At 46.6% G+C, this 21940-nt stretch overlaps 1 protein-coding gene and 1 pseudogene across 1 annotated transcript; both read left to right on the forward strand.

Annotated features, from left to right (window-relative positions):
- The first annotated feature begins 11733 nt into the window (after positions 1–11733).
- LOC124683849 lies at positions 11734–15249 on the forward strand (annotated as a pseudogene).
- Positions 15250–15718: 469 nt separating this feature from the next.
- LOC124683850 (cinnamoyl-CoA reductase 1-like) lies at positions 15719–18767 on the forward strand. The gene is made up of 6 exons (XM_047218281.1): positions 15719–15842; positions 16320–16489; positions 16623–16808; positions 17518–17680; positions 17943–18132; positions 18493–18767. The coding sequence occupies exons 1-6, from the start codon at positions 15719–15721 to the stop codon at positions 18623–18625; spliced, it is 966 nt and encodes a 321-aa protein (XP_047074237.1). The 3' UTR covers positions 18626–18767.
- Positions 18768–21940: the final 3173 nt, after the last annotated feature.

The raw sequence follows: 21940 nt of genomic DNA on the forward strand, positions 1-21940 counted from the left end.
CCATAGAGAATGATGTGGTCACCAATATCTATGGTTAACATAAATGGATTCTCTTTCTAGGAAATATCTTGAATAACATCCTAAGGTTTCTCTTAAAGATGATGATTTAAATGCATGGATGTATATTCAAGGTTTAACTCAAGGTTTGTTGATGCTTCTCTAATAATTATAATAGAACTCTCACCTCTCTAGGTTTGATTCTTATCTATTTGGAATAGAGAAGAATATATATTTCTAGGGTTGCTCTCCTTGTCATGTTTCCAAGAATGAAGTAAAATGAATACCATGAAGTTCATGGTAGGATCATGGATTAGTTTAAGACATGGAAAAGATAAGTTAGGAATAGTTACTTCAATTATTGTTACTTGATTTCCCATTAAATGGATGTTCATATGTTGTGGCAAGGATTATCATATTATAATCTTTCATAAGATCAAGCAATTGATCATTGAGTAAAATGTTGTTGTGTTGATTATTAGTTCCATTTGATCTAACCCCTTAGATCAAAATCATCTCTACCCAAAACAAGGTTTTAGCAAAGTCACATTGAGGTTTATAGCGCTTGACTTGATGAGCTACTTCAATTTCACCAAGGTCAAGTGAAACTTCGTGGATCGTGACTGTTTTACTTTAAAGCGCGAAAATTCCCCAGATTTTCTATGCATGAATGCAATGCACACATCTGTTTCCTCTATTTTTGTAACCCCAATACCTGGGATATTACACCCCGACTGTCTTTTTCCATTGCTGTCGAGGAAAAAATGCATCTGGCACGGTCCGTTCATCATTTCTTCGGGAGACACGAAAGGCCTTGGGAATCTAGGCCCGCTATTTTGCCTGTTGCGAGAGTCGTCCACGTTGTCGCCTCGCTGCTCACTCGCTTCTTTGATAACCATCTCTATTGTTTCCTCCTCGTATTTGCCCGGAAACCCGCCGAAATTTGCCACGGGGCGTCATAGTTACGGTACTCGCCGAGGAAATCGTCGCCTCGGTTGATAGTTTCGACTACGGTCCTCCTCTGGCGATCTGTGTCGTTTGTTGTGGACAGCATCTTCTCCATCTGCCCATCTGTTTGCTATCTCCATTAACGCGGATACTGTCTTTGGATTGGTCCTTCCCAAGTCCTCGACAAAGTCTCCACGCCTGATTCCTGCGACAAACGCATCTATTGCTCTCTCGTCAGATATATTTTCTGCCGAGTTTTTTATGATGTTCCACCTTTGGATGTACTTTCTCATTGACTCATCCGGCTTTTGTCGACATGCTCTCAATTCTTCTAACGATGCGGGTTTTTGCACGTGGATCCGAAGTTCTTGACGAACACGTCCTCGAAACTTTCCCAGCTGTCGATAGATCCTGGAGTGAGTTTCTTTATCCAAGATCGTGCGGCTCCACTCAAATGCACCTGGATGCTTTGCATAGCTGTTGCCCTGGTTCCTCCTGTGAGTTTCACTGTCTCGAGATAATCGACTAGCCAGTCCTCTGGATCTTGAAGGCCGTCAAACTTCTTGAAATTGTCGGGTAACTTGAATCCTGCGGGGACTCGAGTTTTTCGGACTCTCCTCGTGAAGCATGGTAAGCCGCACATATCTTCGTCGTTAAGCTCCGGAGATTGCCGATGATCTCTTCTGCTTTGCCGCGCTCTATCGATCCTTGCTTGTGCTGCTGTGTCTCTTGCTCCGCTTGGTCCTTCAGGGGCTGCCGCCGTTGCTGCTGCAGGTCGTGGACTATTTTGCCTTGCCGCTCCTTCGGGAGGCGTTGATACAAACGCTGTCCCCATAGCTCCAACCCCTGCTATCGCCATATTGTATAATTCCCTTGGATCACCTGGGGGTGGTTTAGATGCGAGGATAAAAGCTTGTGTTGCCATATACCCAGCTTCTGGTGTCTTAGGGATAATGTTTCCTCTTGTATCTATCGACATAAAGGACATGTCGAGGTTTTGAACCAGTGCTCTCTTTCCGCTTCGGGTATGTGTTGTAACCTTGATCTTCCTCTGTTCCGAGCCTCCCTGTGGCTATCACCCGAAGTTCTAGATTGTCGACTTAGATCTGCCCTTCTCCTGCTGGATGCAGAAGCTGCCTCCTTTCTCCTGTTCAACTCAGCTGTCTGTTTTTCTATTTCTCTGGCAGCTCGTGCGAGCCTATATTGATATGCTTGTAATTCCTCTGGTGTGGCTGTGGTAGCCATTGGTTCTGTACCATTCATAGCTCTCGCAGCTCTGTCCCACGCTGCTTGTGAAAGTTGAACTCTATCTCGTGGCTCTGGTCCGAGGTATTTGTTGCCTAGCCCTTGTCGCAGATTGGAGGGATCGACGTATGGATTTCCCAGATCGTCGAAAGCCTCAGATGTTTCCTCTTGATCCTCAATGGCATAAATCCGATGATATTTCGTACTCAGATCTATGTTGGGTTTGGTGACATCATCGTCGAGATTGATGAAGACCTTGCCCACTGTGATAGATTTGTCGATGAAGTCGTAACTGTCGACATCGCTTGAGCCATCGCTTATATATGAGTCCGCGGATGACTCAAACGACATGTCGCTGAAGATCTTGGCGAGTTTATCTCTTGCTTTGGTGCTGACGTAGCGTAGTGCCGAAGTTTCTTCTTCTCCAGACTCGGTTGACGATGTATAATTTGAAAAATCGGAATCGACCGCTGACAATCCCGACGAAATTGGAATTTCGACACGATACGATCCTTCTTTCTCGACGCGAAAGTGAAACCTTCCGAACGTCATCTCCATGGGCTCCACCAGATACGCATATGCATCCAAACGGGAGGGTGGGTGAGGAACAAAATCAACAAGACCAGCAGCGATCTGTTTACCTTGATCCATTGCGTTGCTTGCGGTTGACGATGTCGAAGATTTTGAACGTGCCATCGAGATCAGATCCTTACGCCTCTAATTCCCACAGACGGCGCCAATTGACAAGGTATTAACTTGTCAATGCCTACGGGTGATAGGCTAGGGTTTAGTTAGAAGTAGAGGGTAAGTAGATCTCGAAGGTTTCAGCCGAAAAGTACTCGACGATTATGAAAACTAGGGTTTGTGAACAATGATTCGATGATCTCCTCGTCCCTCGACTCCCCCTTATATATAAGAGGTGGAGCCGAGGGTTTCGTTTTGTACAAGTTACAGAGTCCGGGACGGTTTCTAACTCATCCCGCCAAATTACAAACAACACTTCCTATTACAACTCTACTTTTCTTAATATATCTTGGGCTCTCGAACCTTCTTATTCTTCGGGTAGTGGGCCTTCATTAAACCCCGGGTACCATCTTCGGCAGGCCCATTTGGGATGCCTATGTCAAGCGTCTCCCCATCGCGGAACGCGATGATCTCGAGCTCCTTGCGCAGGCTTTGCGCAGATGCCTGCCGGACGCGGTCTACTCCGATCCACATCACCTTGATGGCGTCCCAAGCTTCCTTGGCCATTTTCTTCACCACGAGCATGCCCTGCATCTCCGGTGGCACGGCTCGTATGATCGCTGCGAGTGCAGCCTTGTCCGTCGGCACGTTCAGTGGATTTCCTTCCACCGCCTCCCACAACACGCAGGCCTCTAGATTGATCTGCATGAGAAGAGCCCACTCGATGTAGTTAGTGGCGGTGAGCGTTGGCCAGGCCAGCACGCCGGCCTGCACCGCTGGCCTCTCCTGGTACATGGTCTCCCTCACGACGATCTCCTTGCCGCCGTTCCATCGTGAACGGCTCCGCCCACGGCTCTGGCTCCGTGTCCGCGGGGGAGTCTGCGATCGTCGTGGCGGACGCGTCCTGCCCGTCGTCACGCTTGCAGCAGGGGCCGATGCCGCCGCACCAGTGGCCCTGGCGCCGCTGCACCGGCAGCGGCCTGTGCTGCCGCAGCGCCCGCCACCGCGGTACCACCACCTCCTCCTCCGTTCTTCGTCATGGTCCCTCAAAGCCCAACCGTGGCTTTGATACCAATTGTCGTCCGAGCACCCACAGTGATCAGTTTTCTGTCACAGAGAAGAGAAGGTTTTGTGCTGCTGAAACTCGCGCAGCTTTTCTCTGTGTCTATTCATCCTTTTATTTTGCTTACAAACGGAAAGAGCGGCAGTGCGTGCTCCATGATCCGATGATGTCGCGCCATCCCACGACTAGATGCATGATCACCTCAACTACCACTAGCCTATCGCTAAGGAAAAACAGATAAACATCGACGACTAAGATGACTTGAATGGGAAACAGTCAGAGGCCTGAACCGTGCAGTGGATTAACTAACACCAAGTACATCCTGGACGCAATCAGAAGAAACATTAGGAACCATTACAGACACCAGAAAGTTTAGAGCTACAAATTAAAACATGTGCCAATTCATTGAGCTACAATGAAGAAGGAGCAACACACAAAATGTGTTGCCATTTTCTCGATGTCTCGCATGACAACCCCCAAAACAAACTGCCAACGGTAGAAAACTTGATGCGCTGCACCACACTGATGCAATCCGATGCTAACGTGATTTGGTTGTTACCTTCCGGAAAAAAATTCTATGGGGCAGGGCCGCATAGTCTGGCTTTTGAGGCCCCTCCTCAGATTTCGCCAGCTCACCCGTTAACACTTATCTCAAAGCAGCTACCTATTCTCTTAATCACTTAAAATACTCGCCCTAATCAGGATACGGTCGTAACATACCTTCTGCTTGGACTGTACGCTCAATCGCAATATCATGGCACCGCCGTCCGTTTTAGCCTCCGCCGGCCATCGCATCCTTGCGAACTGTCTGCAGCCTCCTAACATTCTCGTGATCGGTCACGGTACCACTGGCGTTCTCCATCGTCCAGCACGCCGACGGTGTCGACCGCCGTTCCCATCTCGACCAGCGATGAGATGATCCCAGGAAAAATGTTTCCCTTCCTTTTCACTGCATTGGTCCCTAGGCGTTTCAGTGGAGCACAAGTTCTTTATACTTGAATACGAGATTTCACATATAACATGTTTAGCAGAAATCTTCAACGATGTCTGTCCGTTGATCCAAACATGACATTATTTTAAACTTATCGAGCTGCAGAGCTGCTTCGGGTTTTGAGAAGACTCGAATTTGATGTTCTGAGCTCTGATGCATTGAAGAAATAAGAATCAACTTGTGTTGGGGCAGCTTCTGGGCGTCGCGGCAAAACCGTTCAACTTCTCGACTAACCGGAGGTGGTGGTGGGTGGAGATGGCATCGGCGGGGAGCACACCGGCGTCGCCCGTCGTTGCCGCTTTCGTGGCGATCAGCGAAGCCACGAGACTTATTCCGAGCAGTGGGAAGGCGGAAGAGCCAGACGCGGCGAGCTCTGCTCTGCACTCTGAGTCACCATCAAAAGGCCATGGGAAGGTTGGTACGGCAGCACGGAGATCAGAAAGCCACGGCCGGCGGCTCTGGTATCCTGATTAGTAGGTGTATTACGTATATACATACACATATACTTTTTTTTTTTTTGAGAAACACAGAACAAACGCAGGCGCTCACATACACGCGCATACACTCACCCCTATGAACGCACACACGCACACCTATGAGATTAGTGTGATGCTTTAAGATGTGTGTTAAGTGTGACGTGGCAATAATCAGAGGAGGGGCCTCACGAGGGGTTTTATGCGGCCCAGTCCCATAGAATTTTTTCTTCCCTTCCTGCCAAGCGGAAGCCAATGCACGTCGAACATCTGCAAGTGTTGGCAACGGAACCTCATAAAGTAGCTCGCTGCACATAGGTAAGCATTCATCTTTGTGGTTCCTGATCACGACGTCGTCGGGGATTTAAAGTTTAAACAGAGATGCAACAACACCAAGACAATTTTTTCATTCCGACGTCAAAGTCCATTTAGTAGCTAAAGCTAATAAAGAAACGGAATCACGGCTGGGATTAGAAAACATGTTTCACATAACTCAACAATGCAAACGTGTATCTTTTTTTACAAGATGTCAACATGTATCTGAATCTAGTGTAGTGTTAGAGCATCTCCAGCCGCGTCCCCCAAACCGTCCCCCAAAGCGCGCCGGATCGAGCGTTTGGGGGACGTGGTTTGTTCGTGCCGCGTTTGGGGGACGTCGCTCTCCAGCCGCGTCCCCCAAACGCCGCCCCCAAACATTTAAAATATTTTTTTTAACACATAAACCATTTATATCAAATGTAGCATATGAATAAAAATGTTTGCGAGGACTGTTTTCAAATTAAATTACAACAAACAATAAAACAAGTAATCAAATATAATAAATAGGGCTAGATGCTACATCAAGGTGCCGCGGTATTTCCTTTGATCCTCCACAAATGCTCAACGAGATCAGCTTGAAGTTGCTCATGCACATTGCTGTCACGGATCTCTGCGTGCATGGCGAGAAAATCAGCAAAATCTGCAGGCAACTCATGATCAACCTCCGCGAGAGGGCCTTGACACTCATAGGGACCAACATGTGACCTAACATGATTCTAGAGCAGGGTACCGGACAATGGCAAATTGTGCTTGAAGCACACCAAATGCCCGCTTGACATCCTTCCTGCAAGCCTCCTGTCGCGTAGCAAAGTGAGAATTCTTCAGACCTGATGGATTCGAGATTGTTTTGACAAAAGTGGCCCATTTTGGATATATACCATCGGCTAGATAATAGCCTTTGGTATATTGGTGGCCATTGATCTCATAGTTGCATGGTGGAGCATGCCCTTCCACTAGTCTGCTGAACACCGGAGACCGCCGCAACACGTTGATGTCATTGTGTGATCCCGCCATGCCAAAGAAAGAATGCCAAATCCACGAGTCATAATCTGCCACAGCTTCAAGCACCACACCGCAATATCCATGACGGCCTTTGTATATACCTTGCCAAGCAAACGGGCAGTTCTTCCATGCCCGGTGCATGCAATCGATGCTTCCAAGCATTCCAGAAATCCTCCGGCAGCATTTTGTGCCATGATCCTTGCAGCTCTCTTCCTCGCTTGGCCCTCTCAAGTAGTATTTGCCAAACTTTCCCACCACAGCTCGGCAAAACTTGTACATGCACTCAATGGCAGTAGACTCACTCATGCGAAGGTTGTCGTCCTGTGTATCGGCAGGTGCTCCGTATGCAAGCATCCTCATGGCGGCGGTGCACATCTGAATCGACGAGAACCCGAGAACGCCTACAGCGTCGAGCTTGAGCTTGAAGTAGGGGTCGAACTCTCGAACGCCGTGGAGGATATTCATGAACAGCCCCTTGCTCATCCCTGTACCGGCGCCGAAAATTGTCGGCTCGTGTTGCATCGTCGGCGAAGTAGTCGTTGTGCGGCATGGCATGCCCCTCCATCCTCTGCCGGGGCTTCGACTTCCTTCTTCCCGGCCTTGATCCTCCGCGTCGCGGCCTCTTCCTCTTCTCCGCCTCGGCGTCAAGCATGTCCTGGAGGGACGCGATGATCAGCAAATGCTCCCGCAGGTCATCGTCGAACGCTTGCTCGTCCTCCAGCAGCGAGGCAACCATCTCATCGTCGCTGTCCATGGCTAAAGCAAAATCAATGGTTAAAATTGCGCCGAGGCAGACGACGCAACAAACAGCGGCCAATCGCGCCTACCCGGCAAGTCGTCGAGCACCTTCCGTGCGCGGAGATGGGGCGGATTTGACCGGCGCGTTCGGGGACGCGGCCGGCGACGCGGCGGCGGCGGCACGACCGGCGGGAGCCCCGGCCGCGACAACGGTGCCGACTCTCGGCGGAGATCGGACGCCCAAACGGCCGGGAAATCCAGCGGCGGCGGTGGGGTGGGAGGCGCGGGAAGGAAGGAGCGACGAGAAAAGAGGCGCGAACCAACGGTTTATGCAAATAGTCGCCGACATGTGGGAGCCCGCCTCGCTTTTCGTTGTGTCTGGCGTCCCCGGAGCGTCCCCTGTGGGACGGGGACGGGCTCGGGGCGCCGGACACCGTATAGGGGTGCGCCGGACAAAAAAGGGCTTTGGGGGACGCTTTGGGGGACGCGACTGGAGATGCTCTTAGGGGGGAACACAACAACTGGCCTATGGTCTAAAACTCAAAACGTGTCCATACATTCAAAAGAGCCCATTTTAAATGTAGAGGCCCAATAAGCGGATGAAGTAAGAAGATGCTTTGATGTTTTGGCACATGGGAGCATATGCTTCCTTTATTTTGAAATGCATGTTAGACATATTTTAAAATGTCAAAAAATATGAAACAAAAATTTCGCACGTACATCTTCATGTGCTACGCGCTCACAAAGTAGTTTCGTGAAAAAACGAGTTGTCGTGTGGCGTGTGTAAAAAAGACAAAATTCGGTGCTAAAACAAAGACTTGTCACAAAGATAAATTTTCTCTTTTTCACGTAGACTACAAAAAATATCATTTTTTCGTGAAACTTGGCGAACACACATATATTATGGAGATGTACATGTAAAATTTTTTGTCTAAATTTTTTAACACTTGGAAATATGTTTTTACGGTAGAGGGATCATACGCACCCGGGAGCCAAATTGAGTTTCTGCTTTTAGAACTGACTACAACATGTTTAGTTGGCAGCCTCCCTTCCCTGAAAGAAAAAGTTGGCAGCCTCCCAATTTTTTGAAGATAACATGCTTCCATTTGATCAGTAGCAAGGGTCATATTTCATGCTTAAATGTATTTTGCGCTTCAGGAAGCGCCTTTCATTTATGTCTTTTTTTTTGAACAGATTTATGTCTTTCTAGCATTAGCAGACAGTCACGCTATGTGCATCTACCACGGATAAGAGCATCACTCATTGATGTATCTTGAAAGAAAACCATGGGCGGGTCAAACCAAAGAAGAGCACAAAGAATTGCTCCAAAACTAAGCATTAGTCAACACTTAATACTACTTTGGTTTAGGAGATCATCATTCATGAATGGCTACAAAGAAAAATAAAACATAGTAGCATATTAAAATTCAGTTTAACCATAAGGCATGGAGTTACATACAACAGATCAGCTCTCCGACCTTTTTCGCTTCTAAAATCCTCAACGACATCTTCATTGTTGTAAGAATTTCACCCTCTATGTTAACTAATAGAGAGTGGACTTTTAGAGCAGGTGCTTGGTGAGCACCTGTATCCACACCGTCTATGTTGCATCAAGATCCGTGCAAGTTCTTTTTGTTCCCCTCTCAAACAATTTCTCATTTTTTTATCTCTCACACCACAAATTATTTGAAATCGAAAATTTGCAGATCACTTAAAAATAACAATTGGAATGTGGGAAAAATATTTTGGATTTTTTATGTCATTATCTATATATGTATTTCAAGAATTTATTTTGAAATTTAAATAATTTAAAATTTAAATTTGCACAAAAAAATTCGGATCTATTTTTTCTCCATTCTATTTGTTATTTTGAATGACCTGCAAAAAAATCAAATCAAAATGTTACATAATTTGAAAGATAAAAAAAAGACAAAGTGAAAAAAAGTGAAGGTGCGCAGGGCGCACCTGCTCCATTGAAGTTTTCCCTAGCTAATAGACTATTTGCAAGATAGTTATCTTCCATCTTATTGTTCAGTCTTATTTTAATGATCTTCATACTTTAGTTGCTATAGCCTATAGAAAAATTTATAGGGATCCTTTGATTCATAGGATAGAAAAATCATAAGAATAGGAAAAGTATAGGATTGAGATGCCATGGCTGCTTGAATCATATGCACCAAAACAGAGAAAAATGGGTGCAAATTAAGTCCTACTGTTTTTTCTAAAAGGGGAAATGCCCGGCTTCTGTATCACTAGTGGAGGAAATTTTGCCGTTGCCTTGAATGTGAAAATTGATCATGCTCAAGGTGCTCTCACTCCAGTTTCGAAGCACTTGCCCTCAAATATGGTCTAACTCTAGCACAGTCGACTGGCTGTAAGAGTTGTCTTATCTTCTGATTGTGCGGTGGTTGTGAACACTATTCTGAATGGGGTACAAAGATATGGAATCACAACACCGGTCTTTGATGATCGCTATTATATGTCTAGGGATTATATCAAAACTAAGTGTGAATTTATACCCCGTGAGTCAAACCCACGAGCTTGCTAAATTAGAGGTGGTTTGGATCATGTTGTTTGGCTTGATGAACCTCGCAAGTAAATTATACCTCTGATGTTAAGTGATGTAACCTTGATTTCTATTGTGTAAGGATGTATAATTTTGTAAAGAAAAGTAAATATAATCTAATAAGAATTAGTCTCTTATTTGTTTGTTTCTTTCATGTCATCATCATGATTTCTATTGAATCATGTCATTATCTAAGAAGAAACAACTAACGCAGTTGGCACGAGCTGACTTGCATAACTAATTGGCCATCTCTAACGATGTACTGCATGACTAATCGGCCATCTCTATCCATCTACTGCATAAATAATTGGTCATCATTGCCACTCCTCCTCTCCATAGTTTTTAATGCAGTGAAGTGTAAACGATTTAGATTTGAAGCGCATTGGCTTGAGAAAAAAAGGCTTATATGGAGAGTGGGACTTTCAGAGGCCTTCGATTGTGCCGGAGCGTGCACCACAATAGTTTGAAGCATACCTTAAGATGCACCGCCATATTCATCATGGGGCTACTCATGAAAAACTTCAAGTTAATTTGGTTGAGCACATGTAAAACCAGAGAGAAAACCAATAGATCCATTTGATCGTGTGAACTATGTCTTCAAATTATCGGTTTTTAAATTTGTAATTTAAATAACCTTGTGAATTATGCCAATCAAATACTAATGTTAAAGGTTTACTATATGTAATTGATTTATGTGTTTTGATGAAAAATGGTCAAGAAATAGACGAGAATGGACAAAAGTATGATAAAAAAAATAAAAAATTGAGCGTGCATATAGAATTTGGCGCACGCCGTGGGAGTAGAGACGGCCTCCGCATGGACACTTTTCCAAACCGCCACCAAGTCCTATCCACATAGGCAAAAACATCCAAAAAATAGGTGTGCTCTTTTTTGCGAAACAAAATAAATACATAAACGATCACAAATATGCAGGTACACTCGCTTCTATGAACGTACACACATAGACTTTACTCCTATATATGAGCACCTTTGAGAGTGCAAGAAACTGATCCTACGGATGTTAAGATTGACAAAGTCAACACAAACGTCTCGCTATCGAACGAAAACACCAAAATACCTAACCTAGGGTTTAATCTCTTGTTTGGAGGTACCACTATTCTTCCAACCATCCAACCACATATTGATTCTCTGATAAATATACTCTTGGAAATGGTCTTAAGGCATGTAAAATGCAATATGCTTATGAGAGGTCCTTAAAGAAATAAACCAATCTTTTGTTAAGAACCGGTGCTTATTTATACTAGTTAGACGCTTAACTAGGCACAACTCCGATGCAAATAAGCATCATTGCTTACTAAAATGCTTGATCTATTTTTATAAGCACTCATCTAAGCATCTTACAAATTACTCCCTCGCGTTTCATAATATAATTCTTTTTAACAAGCTATTTTAGCTTGGCAAAAGGGCTTATGTTATGAAACAGGACAGATGATACGCAGTCGGCACGAGCTAACTTGCATACTTAATTGGCCATCCCTATCCATCTACTGCATAATTCACCGGTAAAATATGATACTGTAGGCATTGTGTTTGTCAACCCATGCAATTTCCACGTGCTCTAATAGCGAGCCAAATCAGTGCAGCCATCCTTTCAAGTAATTGCACTACACTAAGCCAGTAAGGTAAGGCCGATCCTCTTCCTCTGTCCCATAATCCCATCGATCACCATACTCTTACCATCGCAACGATGGATGACGCCGGGAGGACGACCACGACGACGGCGTGCGTGACCGGCGCGGGCGGCTTCGTGGCCTCGTGGCTGGTGAAGCTGCTCCTCTCCCGCGGCGGTCGCTACGCCGTCCACGGCACCGTCCGTGACCCCGGTGAGTTCCAGTTCTTGAATCATTGGATTCTTCGGTTGACTGTGACGGCTACTGAACAGAGATTCGATTTTCCTGTGCCTGTCGGAAGGCGACGCCAAGAACGCGCACCTGCCGGCGTTGGACGGCGCCGCGGAGAGGCTGCGGCTGTTCAAGGCCGACCTGCTGGACTACGGCAGCATGGCGGCGGCCGTCGCCGGCTGCGACGTCGTCTTCCACGTCGCCTGCCCCGTCCTCGCCAATTCCACCCCCAACCCCGAGGCACGTCAGTTGTCAGTTCACCCCTCTTTCCTATCGCTTTCCCTCTATCTGTTCGATCATTTGCCAACAAGCAAAAAACAAAACAGGGGAAACTCGTCATGTTCTTGTAGTTACCAAATCCATGTTCGTGCAGGCTGATTTGATTGCTCCTGCTGTGACCGGCACGATTAATGTCCTCAAGGCATGCTCGGAGGCCAAGGTTAAGAGGGTTGTGGTGGTCTCTTCCGTCTCTGCTGTCATGGTGAATCCCAGCTGGCCTGAAGGCAAGGCCATGGATGAAGACTGCTGGTCTGACGTCGAGTACTGCAGGACGACCGAGGTGAGATCACCAAATCATGACGTCGTGACACATGTCACACCTTACTGCAGCGTGATGTTACAATTGTGCTACAAAGTCTCAATGGGTTGCTGAAACATCCACCTGCTGACGGTACCATCAAAAAAAAAATTACTCCTCGCTCTCTCGGGTCACCCCTCCAGGCGACTGAGAGGGCGAAACCCTAGCCCGCCGCCGCCGCCGCCCCTCCCCCCTCCAGGATCTCCTCGTCGCCCCCCAAGGCGCCGCCGGGCTAAGCCCGCGACGCCGGTGAAGGGGGCGGCGGGGATCTGGGCGCCCGCCTCCCCGCGCGTTCGCTAGCTGGAGGATCTCGCGCCGGGTTTGCTGTGGTCGACGTCGCCGTTCCGGGGCGCCCTCTGCTCCGTCGGCAGGTCCCTGGCCTGACGATGGCTCGGGAGGTGTTCTACGGAGGTGGCCTCGGTGGGGCTCTGGGATCTGAGGCGGCGGCCTCATGTTGGGGGAGGGCGGCGTGGGCCTGCCGGCGGGCTCCGTCTGCTGATGCTGGTTGCTGTGCGCCTTGGCTACGCGGGTGGCGAGGCGCCGGTGGAAGGGACGCGGTGGGGAGATCGCCCCGGTGGTCTACCGCGCCGGATCTGGAGCTGTGGCCTTTCTGCGTCAAGATCGACCCTGCCCAACCCTGGACTTGCTCTGGTGGGTTGCTGCAGTTGGAGGTGGAGCGCTGGACCGGGGGAAACCCTTGGCCGACGGGGCGGCCACGAAGTCGTCGACGCTATTGGCGCCGATCTCCTTCTTGAAGGCGATTTCGAGGTACTCTTTCCCCTCCCTGTCTTGCCTATCTCGGGTGAAAACCCAAAAGCCTCGGCTTGGGCGGCGGCGGCGCTCCGGCGTCGTCCCCTTCCTGAAGGCGCCGCCTTGGGATGGCTAGGTCAGTGGTCGTGTCTTCGATGGTGGTTTTGGCTGCTGGGAGCGGGCGTCTTCTGTGTTGCAGGGCTGGTGCTGGCGCGGCGTTCTGCTTTCCCCGGCGCTCTCTGCCTTGGTGAGTGAGAGGGGAAGGGTCCCTTCTCCGGTAGCCGCAGTGATCCGGTGGTTGAGCTAGGGTGCCAACCATGGGCACTGGCACTTTCTTTCCCGCAGCTTCGGTGTGTTCTTTTCTGGCAGTTTGGGTCGCGGCGTGGTGATGGTTGCTGTGGCGGCGGTGGCGGTCTCCGGTAGCGACGCGGTGTGGCGGTGGCCAGCGTCTTCCCAATCTCATAGCTTTGCCCAGGCGTGCTCAGGTGAGCAGATCCCCCTCTTGACAGGTGCGGCGCCCCCCGATCCGGGGCGAGAAAACAGGGGTTTTCTTCGGAGGTGGAGCGTCTGGCATTGTGCTTTCCTATGGTGTTCGACGATGGTACGAGTCCTGTGTGGCGTGCTCCCAGAATCTCACTTCCTCTTCAGTCGGTTCGCAGCGCGGGACAATGGCGTCGTAGATCAAGCTTTGCTTCAATGTCTTTTTCTTTTTAGTGCTTGTTCTTCGTCACCTGTAAGCTGTCTTTCAGCATTTTGTAAACTCTGGCCGTTGTGGGCTTTATTAATTTAAAGTCGGGCTCGTGGAGCCTTGAATCTAAAACATCCACCTGCTAGTCTCACATTGTGTAAACATAACGTTCTTTCAGAATTGAACCGTTTCAGTGAAATTCATGCGTTTCAGACATCATCCTACTTATGCAGACATGTGGGTTTCGGTTTTCACAGGTTCTGATTCTGCCTCCCTTTGTTCTTACAGAATTGGTACTGCCTTGCCAAAACACTAGCAGAGCTTGAGGCCTTCGAATACGCAAAGAAAAGCGGACTAGATGTTGTGACAGTCTGCCCATCCTTGGTGATCGGGCCCTTGTTGCAGCCTACAGTGAACACCAGCAGCTCGGTCATAGTTGATTTCTTGACAGGTTTGCCTCACTTCGCGACACTAAGAAATTGCCATTTCCACCGCCTGAATTCACTCCAGTATGTTTATATGGCTGCATTAGGCCCTCCAATGTGTGGAAAGCGACCATCTTTGATGTCCCCTGACTTATCTGCAGGTGATCACGAGGTGAAGAGTAAAATTCGAAACTTCGTAGATGTTCGGGACCTTGCCGATGCTCTTGTCCTGGTGTATGAAAACCCAGAGGTCTCCGGACGCTATGTATGCAATTCACATGCAACGAAGGTCTCTCATGTCATAGACCTACTGAAGAGCATGTATCCCGCTTACAAATTTGCCAGCAAGTAAGCGTAACCATAGTTTCAGTAGATGCATAAGAAATGAAACCTGGTGGCCCTTATTAGAACTCTTCCTGTGATTTGCGTGTCTAGCTAACTTTTGGTGATAGACGCCGTTCCTGATTATTTGCTAGGGTGCTTTGTACCTTGTGGAATTACCCAATAATGGTGATCATTGATCATTGTGTTATTTCTGCCTATAAGTTAATCATGCTTCCAGCTTAGTGGTGATGGTGGCATGTCATGGCGTGGCTATTGTGACCTAATGCCCAATTTTGTTCCAAACCAATCGCAGGTTTGTCCAAGTGAGTGATGAGCCTTCATTTAGTTCCAGAAAGCTCGAGATGCTGGGCTGGAAAGTCCGGCCACTTGAAGAGACCCTCAGGGATGGTGTCGAATCATACAGGACTGCAGGTGTCCTTGATTGAGCAACCAATGTTGATGTATTGCATGAGCATGAGATGTCTGTGGAAGGTTTCTCTGCCTATTCTGACCACATTGTAGCTTTTCTGTAAGACAATATTGGCTTCGATTGTCTTGAGCGTTGCTTGAATAATAAAATTTAGAGGTGTGCATTTTGTGCGTGTGGGTGACCAGAGCGGGAGGCTTCATAACTAGGAATTTGCAATTTGGTATTCATTTTTGTTAAAATCACCGTTGTTTTGTTAAAGTCGCCGCTATTTTCCCAAAACCGTCATTGTTTTGCCAAAATTATTGGTATTCATATCAAAACATAGGAATACGCCTAAGTGTCGAGAATAAATGAACCCAGGTCACTTTTTTTTTGCTCTAATTTACAAAAAGGGAATTTTTTTTGCTTTGCTCTAACACTGCAGACGCCCTAAATAGATTCGCCAAAATCCGAGGACCAAACGGAGAAAGATGTACTAAAAGAAATTCTGAACTCAGCGCAACCGCCGACTGCCGTCCACCTCAGCGCAGCTTCGCGAGATGCTCAACAACCAAACTCGGCAGAGCAGACTGCACAGAGCAGAGGAGGGAGCAGTTAGCTAGTAGAGCTGTAGAGGCCGCGGAGAAAAGGTAAGAACATGGAGGCCGCGGCGACGAAGAGCGTCTGCGTGACCGGAGCGGGAGGCTTCATCGCCTCGTGGCTCGTCAAGCTCCTCCTCTCCAAGGGCCAGTACACCGTCCGCGGCACAGTGCGCGATCCTGGTAAGAGCACGCCCCGGTCCACCTCGCTTCGATCCGCTCCCATTCCCATTCCCAGAAGGTTTATTCCATTTGCTGTGCCGTCTAAGATCTACTCCTAATGTTTATGCTGTAGTATGTAGGAACAGATCAGTAGAGAGTAGTTGATGTTGATACAGAGGTGAAGCCGACAATATGTGGTTGTTGGGACTTGGGAGTCAGTCAACTGAAGCTCGTGGTTGTATGCTCTTTGAGATCCTAAAGTTTGATGCTCCAGCAGTTTTCCGTTTTGTCTAGATCCATTCTCGTGGGGCAAAATGTGTGGTGGAACGCCGAGATGCATATCACAAGATATACTGTATTACATTCGTAGCTCTTAAATCTTGAACATCGTTTGGGTGTACTTGTCGTTGTGATGGACTTATCATGCGATATGCGATGGCAGCCTGGACTCTGGACTGCTCATAGTGGTGAGCTTTTTTCTGTGTGAATGTGCTTCAGGTGATGCTAAGAACGCCCATCTCAAGGTGCTAGAAGGTGCCGAGGAAAGGTTGCAGCTGGTCAAGGCTGATCTGTTGGACTACGACAGTGTAGCGTCAGCGATTGCTGGCTGCGAGGGCGTCTTCCATGTTGCCTGCCCTGTTCCCTCTGGCCGATCAACCAACCCAGAGGTGAATAATTGTCAGGAACATAAACATAATTACAAATCACGGGTCTCAAAAAAAAAAAAACATAATTACAAATCACTGAATTTTAACGAAGTTAGTATTTACTGAAAATGGAACCGTTGCTGCTTTGTTGTAGGCAGAGATCATAGCTCCTGCTGTAACGGGCACACTGAACGTGTTGAAGGCCTGCCATGAGGCAAAAGTTAAGCGAGTTATCATGGTCTCTTCGGGCGCTGCTATCGTCGCTAATCCTAGCTGGCCTGAGGGCAAAGCCTTTGATGAAGACAGCTGGTCAGACGAGGACCACTGCAGAAAGAATGGAGTAAGGCAACACCTCATTGTTTAGCCCACACAGTCTATTGTATTGCATAGACTCCTAAACTTTCGATTCAATGTTTTCGCTTGGAATGTACACGACCTAAGAGTTTCTTTGAGGTAGTATATGACTAAGAGTTGATTTTAATCTTGAATTGTATCTCTCTTTTTTTTAGATAAAAGGGTGGGGAAATCAACCACCATGTTTCCAACTTTGACTCAAGGAGAAACCACTAAGCTCAATGTAGACTACATGTGTTTAGCTGCAAAAACAGCACTAAAATCCTGTTGCACACACTCACATACCTATTGCAACACCGCAACGCAGCATCAGAACACCTGTCCAAATTTCATGTCAACAGCCACTTCAATATAATGTGTCCTGTCCGGATTCTGTATGGTCCAAAACATGCATTGCTACTGCTGTCAGTGGGTGATAATCTGCACATAGATCTTCATTTTGGTTCAAACAAATCCATAACATCCTATTTGGAACCGAACCCATAACGCCTATCCCTGTCCTCCATCCTATTTTTTTTTAAAGGAAGCCCAATCAATACCTGGTACTCCGTACAAGCTTACAGCTTTATGATAATACAACATTCTTCTGCTAACCACACAAGATGTTCCTGGTCTCTTATTTCCTACTCCCTCCGTTCTGAATTTTTTTTGGACCACCCGTTTAAAACAAATAATGTGTGTTGTTATTTTGACAGGATTGGTATTACCTATCCAAAACGCTGGCAGAGCGCGAGGCTTTTGCTTATGCAGCAAAAACTGGGTTGGACATCGTAACTATTTGCCCATCATTGGTAATTGGACCCTTGATGCAGTCTACAGTAAACTCTAGCAGTAAAGTACTCCTTAATTATTTCAAAGGTGGGTGTACTACGTATTTATTTACACCTCTCTTGGTTTTAATGCGGTTCTATAAATAAGAATATACTGTACTCAGCATTGCTATTTTTAAACATGGATACCAGAAATGATAGGTGTGCACTGGGTGCCTGTATCCAACTCAACAAAGCATATTAATCAATAGCATAGAAGACCTCCACATAACTAAAATCAAGTTGTTCACTGAACTAGTTAATGCTTATAATTATGTTCCTGTAAAAATTGATATAGCTTTCTTTTGCAGGAGAACATGAGACTGTAGAAAATAAACTCAGGAATGTAGTGGATGTTCGTGATGTTGCCGATGCTCTTCTTCTGTCATATGAAAAATCAGATATGTCTGGACGGTACATCTGCAATTCACCTCCAGTAAAAGTCTCTGATATGATAAATATTCTGAAGACCTTATATCCAACTTATACTTATCCCAAAAGGTAAACCTTTTTCTCAGCAGGCAACTTTGTGTTATATTACACGTGCTAGCTATTCTATTTATGCATGTTATGAGGTAGTTGACAACTTGACATTCCCTTAAAAAGAAGGATGATCAACCTTTGGTTGACTTTGTGTAGAATTCAAAGTCCATGTATTTTTCTGAGATAAGCATGTATGTATATCACCCAGAGGTATTTGAATAGGGCTGGAAAATTGGATAAAGCATACTGGAGTTTCCCGTTTATATACTGTGGAATATTCAACACATGCAGCTCAATGCTGGGTGCTGGCCTTCCCTCCTGCTTTTCCATGTGTAACTTGGAACTAATTTATTTTTTTCTCTCCAAATTGTCTTGTAGCTTTACTGAAGTGGAAGACAATATGATTTTTAGTCCGGAGAAACTCCAGAAGCTAGGGTGGACCTTCAGGCCTCTAGGGAAGACCCTGAGAGACAGCGTTGAATCCTACAGAGCATCTGGTGTCCTAAACTGAGCATCCAACTACAACAGGGACAAGTTTGGCTGTTTATATTTGCAAATTCTTTCTGATTCATGTAAACAGTGAAACAAAATAAGTTGGTGACACAATCATCAAGAGAATCATGTTGCCATAGAAAAAATAAATATTCTGTGTGAAACATATTTTCACTCAGATGGCCGAACCTGTTTAACTATGAATATGTTGCATGTTTTTACCCCAGTGAAAATATGCTCCCTGTTTTCTTTTCAACTGGATCAACATGGTATCAAAATCGGACATCCCGAGTTAGATGAGTAGATTTCCCATCTTCCCGAAAAACATAATTAGAAGATGTGCAAGCGTCCTAAAATTCCTCATTGCCTGGGTTTCTTTGGGTCAATGGAACTAAAAAAAGATATGATATGAAGTCCGTTTGACGCTTTAACTAATGACTACATTTTATTTTCTAGATGATCATTGCGTTCAAGGAAAACAAAGGTGATTCTCAAGCTGGTCCTTCCTTCTCCGATATTTTCAGTTGAGTCCACCAGTGATCTTTAGCTTGACCAAAGAAATCCCTGATGTGCATTGTTATTCTAAAAAAGGAAGTGATTTACTTGAAAGAAGATCTTTATGCAAAAAAGAATCATACTAATAACCAATTAAATATACTCATATTTTTTTCTAGTCCTTCCATTTCTCATATTTTTAATTTGACCAAACAAGTCCCTGGTTTACATTTCTTAATCGCAAAGGAAGAAGTGATTCACTTGAAATCAAAGCTTTATGCAAAATTTATCATAGTCAAAACCCATTATAAACATCGGAAACACAAAGCTCTGAGTATGTGTTTCAATAGTGTACTCTTTTTTCCTAAGACGGATCATCTCTGCCCTCTCCAGATCATACATAACCCACTGGTTGATGGTTTTATGCTCGGGAATTTTAACGGTGTTCTGTTGCTCTCCGAGGAAATTCAGCGACGAGCTAGCGGAGCAGCTCTACCGTCTTTGATAGTATGAGATGAACAATGAAATGGTTCTAAGACTCCAACGGGTTCTGGCGAGGCGTATTTGTGGTCATTGTCGCTGAAAGCGGCGAAGCATTTTTTGTGTTGCGTCCAGTGTTTCAACACGCTACAAGAGTGTATGGTGTTTTCCGTGTACACATAAGCGACATGTGGAATGATTCAAGACATGTATTTGGAAGGGTTTAATGTATGTTGCAATTGTGTTTTGGGGATTTTGTCTACATTAATTCTCCTCCAAAGTTGTTTGTGTTACGACCCATTCTAAATGTTTTTGTTAAATCAATGAGTATTTGATGCTTACTTTTGCCCTGCAAGTTGTAGAGGGCGGTGTTGTGCCTGATGTGGACCTGAGCGAGACAAGGTTCTAGTGAAATGGTGGTGACATGAGGGGCTACACATCTCCAATGTGTGGTCGTGACGCAAAGTGGCAATTGTTAGGGTGGTCGGCCTACATGGGGGCCTTCCTTCTTTCGAGCCCATGCTTGTTGGCGGTGAGGCCGGCGGTGGTTTAATCCTCTCTATAGTGGTCATTCAAGCTGCCAGCTTCCATCCCGGCCCATTGTTTCTAGTCGGAGTTTTAATTTAAATTTAGACTACATTGAACTAAAGCTCCGACACTAATTGGAGAGAGCATTTTAAAATGGTTGAGATATCAGCAGCTTCTCTCCGCACGTGACTACCCTCTCTAATCCTTCATCTCTTGAGTGCCCCGCCCGTAGCCCAGCCACCCCACTGCTCTTCCTCGCCCCTCTTCAAAGGCTGCTCTTCTACTCCTCCTATACTCCCCCTTTGGGCAACCGCTTGTCGCTCCTCCTTTCTCCCCTCTCCCGCGACTTGCTACCTCCATTGTGTGCTTTGAACGCTATTGCTCCAACTAAATCCCCTGCTCCTTCCTCATCAGATGCTTCTCCTACGGCTCCCGGGATGAAGGATGATGCGCTCACCATGGATGGCATGAAAGATCTCGCCTTCCAACTCATCATGGAAGCCATGAACTGTGAGCTCCCTAGGCACGTACGGTTTGAAAAGACGACATGCTGGAGTGTTTGGTCCAGGGTTCTGATATGTCTACAATGGGCCTCCAACGTGGTGGATTCGTTGTCGGCGAAATGGCGAATTAGATTCGGTGCATGGTGGTGCCTCCATGGTCGAAAATGGTACTAACGACTATCATTTTTTGGTATATCCACAAGTAAACTGTTGCAATGATTTCTGGGCGAATGCTAGAGAGAGATTTCTTTAATGTGATGTGTTTCTTCCATGTTAGTGTTGCGGTCAGAAACCCACCGGCGGGCAGCGACGGGCAACACCGTAGAGCCGGGAACAACCCAGGGCTGCGGCTGGCCCTGGTCCCTCTGAGCAACGGCCCGCAAAGCCTTCTGCGCACACGTCCGATGCTGATGCAAGGGCGTGCCACCTGACCTATACCTGGTCAGGAAGGTGTTGGATGATGCCTCGCTTAGTTTCCTGCATGGCATACACGTAAACATTAAATACGAGCCTCGATCGGCTCTCGAGGTTATCACGTGAATCGGCTCAAAGAGCCGATCCACCCATGATTCGTACAAGGTGTACGAATATATGGTGGTCCTGCTTGATCAAGATAAAGCTAAAGCGATCTACGACGATTTAGGGTTTTCACCGCATAATCGGATCATCGTACTCACGATTGGGCCTCGCACTCGCGTACGGTGATCGTAAGCCGATCCTAGACAGGGCCTAAAAACCAACACGAGGTTGATCCCCGGAACATCCTGTCTAGGGCTAGCAAACTACACCCTACACGCCGCTGGATCCTCCAACCCTTTGTAAGGCCTAACTATTGCAGATATTAAACTAATCCTTGAAGAACAAGGAGCAACCGTAACGGATCGGATCGACTAAAAAATGATCAAGCGGGGTGCCGCCCCTACACCTAAGATAGGTGTAAGGGCGGCTAGATGTATAAGGGTTGCACTACGACGAGCATATGATACGAAGAACAATGCTAACCCTAACACATCTAAGATAACTACGTTGCTCGCCATCAAAAAGGCTTCAGCACGAGCAACGCATGAACAACGTAATAAGCTTGTGCTGCCTAGATCGCAAGATGCGATCTAAGTAGCATGGTGCTTACCAGAAGAAACCCTCGAGACGAAGGAGTTGGCGATGCGCCGAGATTGATTTGTGTTGAACGTTGGTTGTTGTTTATTTCATAAACCCTAGATACATATTTATAGTCCGGGGGACTTTCTAATTCAGGCGTGCACCTAACCGTGCACGGATAAAACTCTAACTTCTAAATTAATATACGATCTACTATAATACATATACAT

The sequence above is a fragment of the Lolium rigidum genome, chromosome 1 (assembly GCF_022539505.1).
Source record: "Lolium rigidum isolate FL_2022 chromosome 1, APGP_CSIRO_Lrig_0.1, whole genome shotgun sequence".
Taxonomy (NCBI): Eukaryota; Viridiplantae; Streptophyta; class Magnoliopsida; order Poales; family Poaceae; genus Lolium; species Lolium rigidum.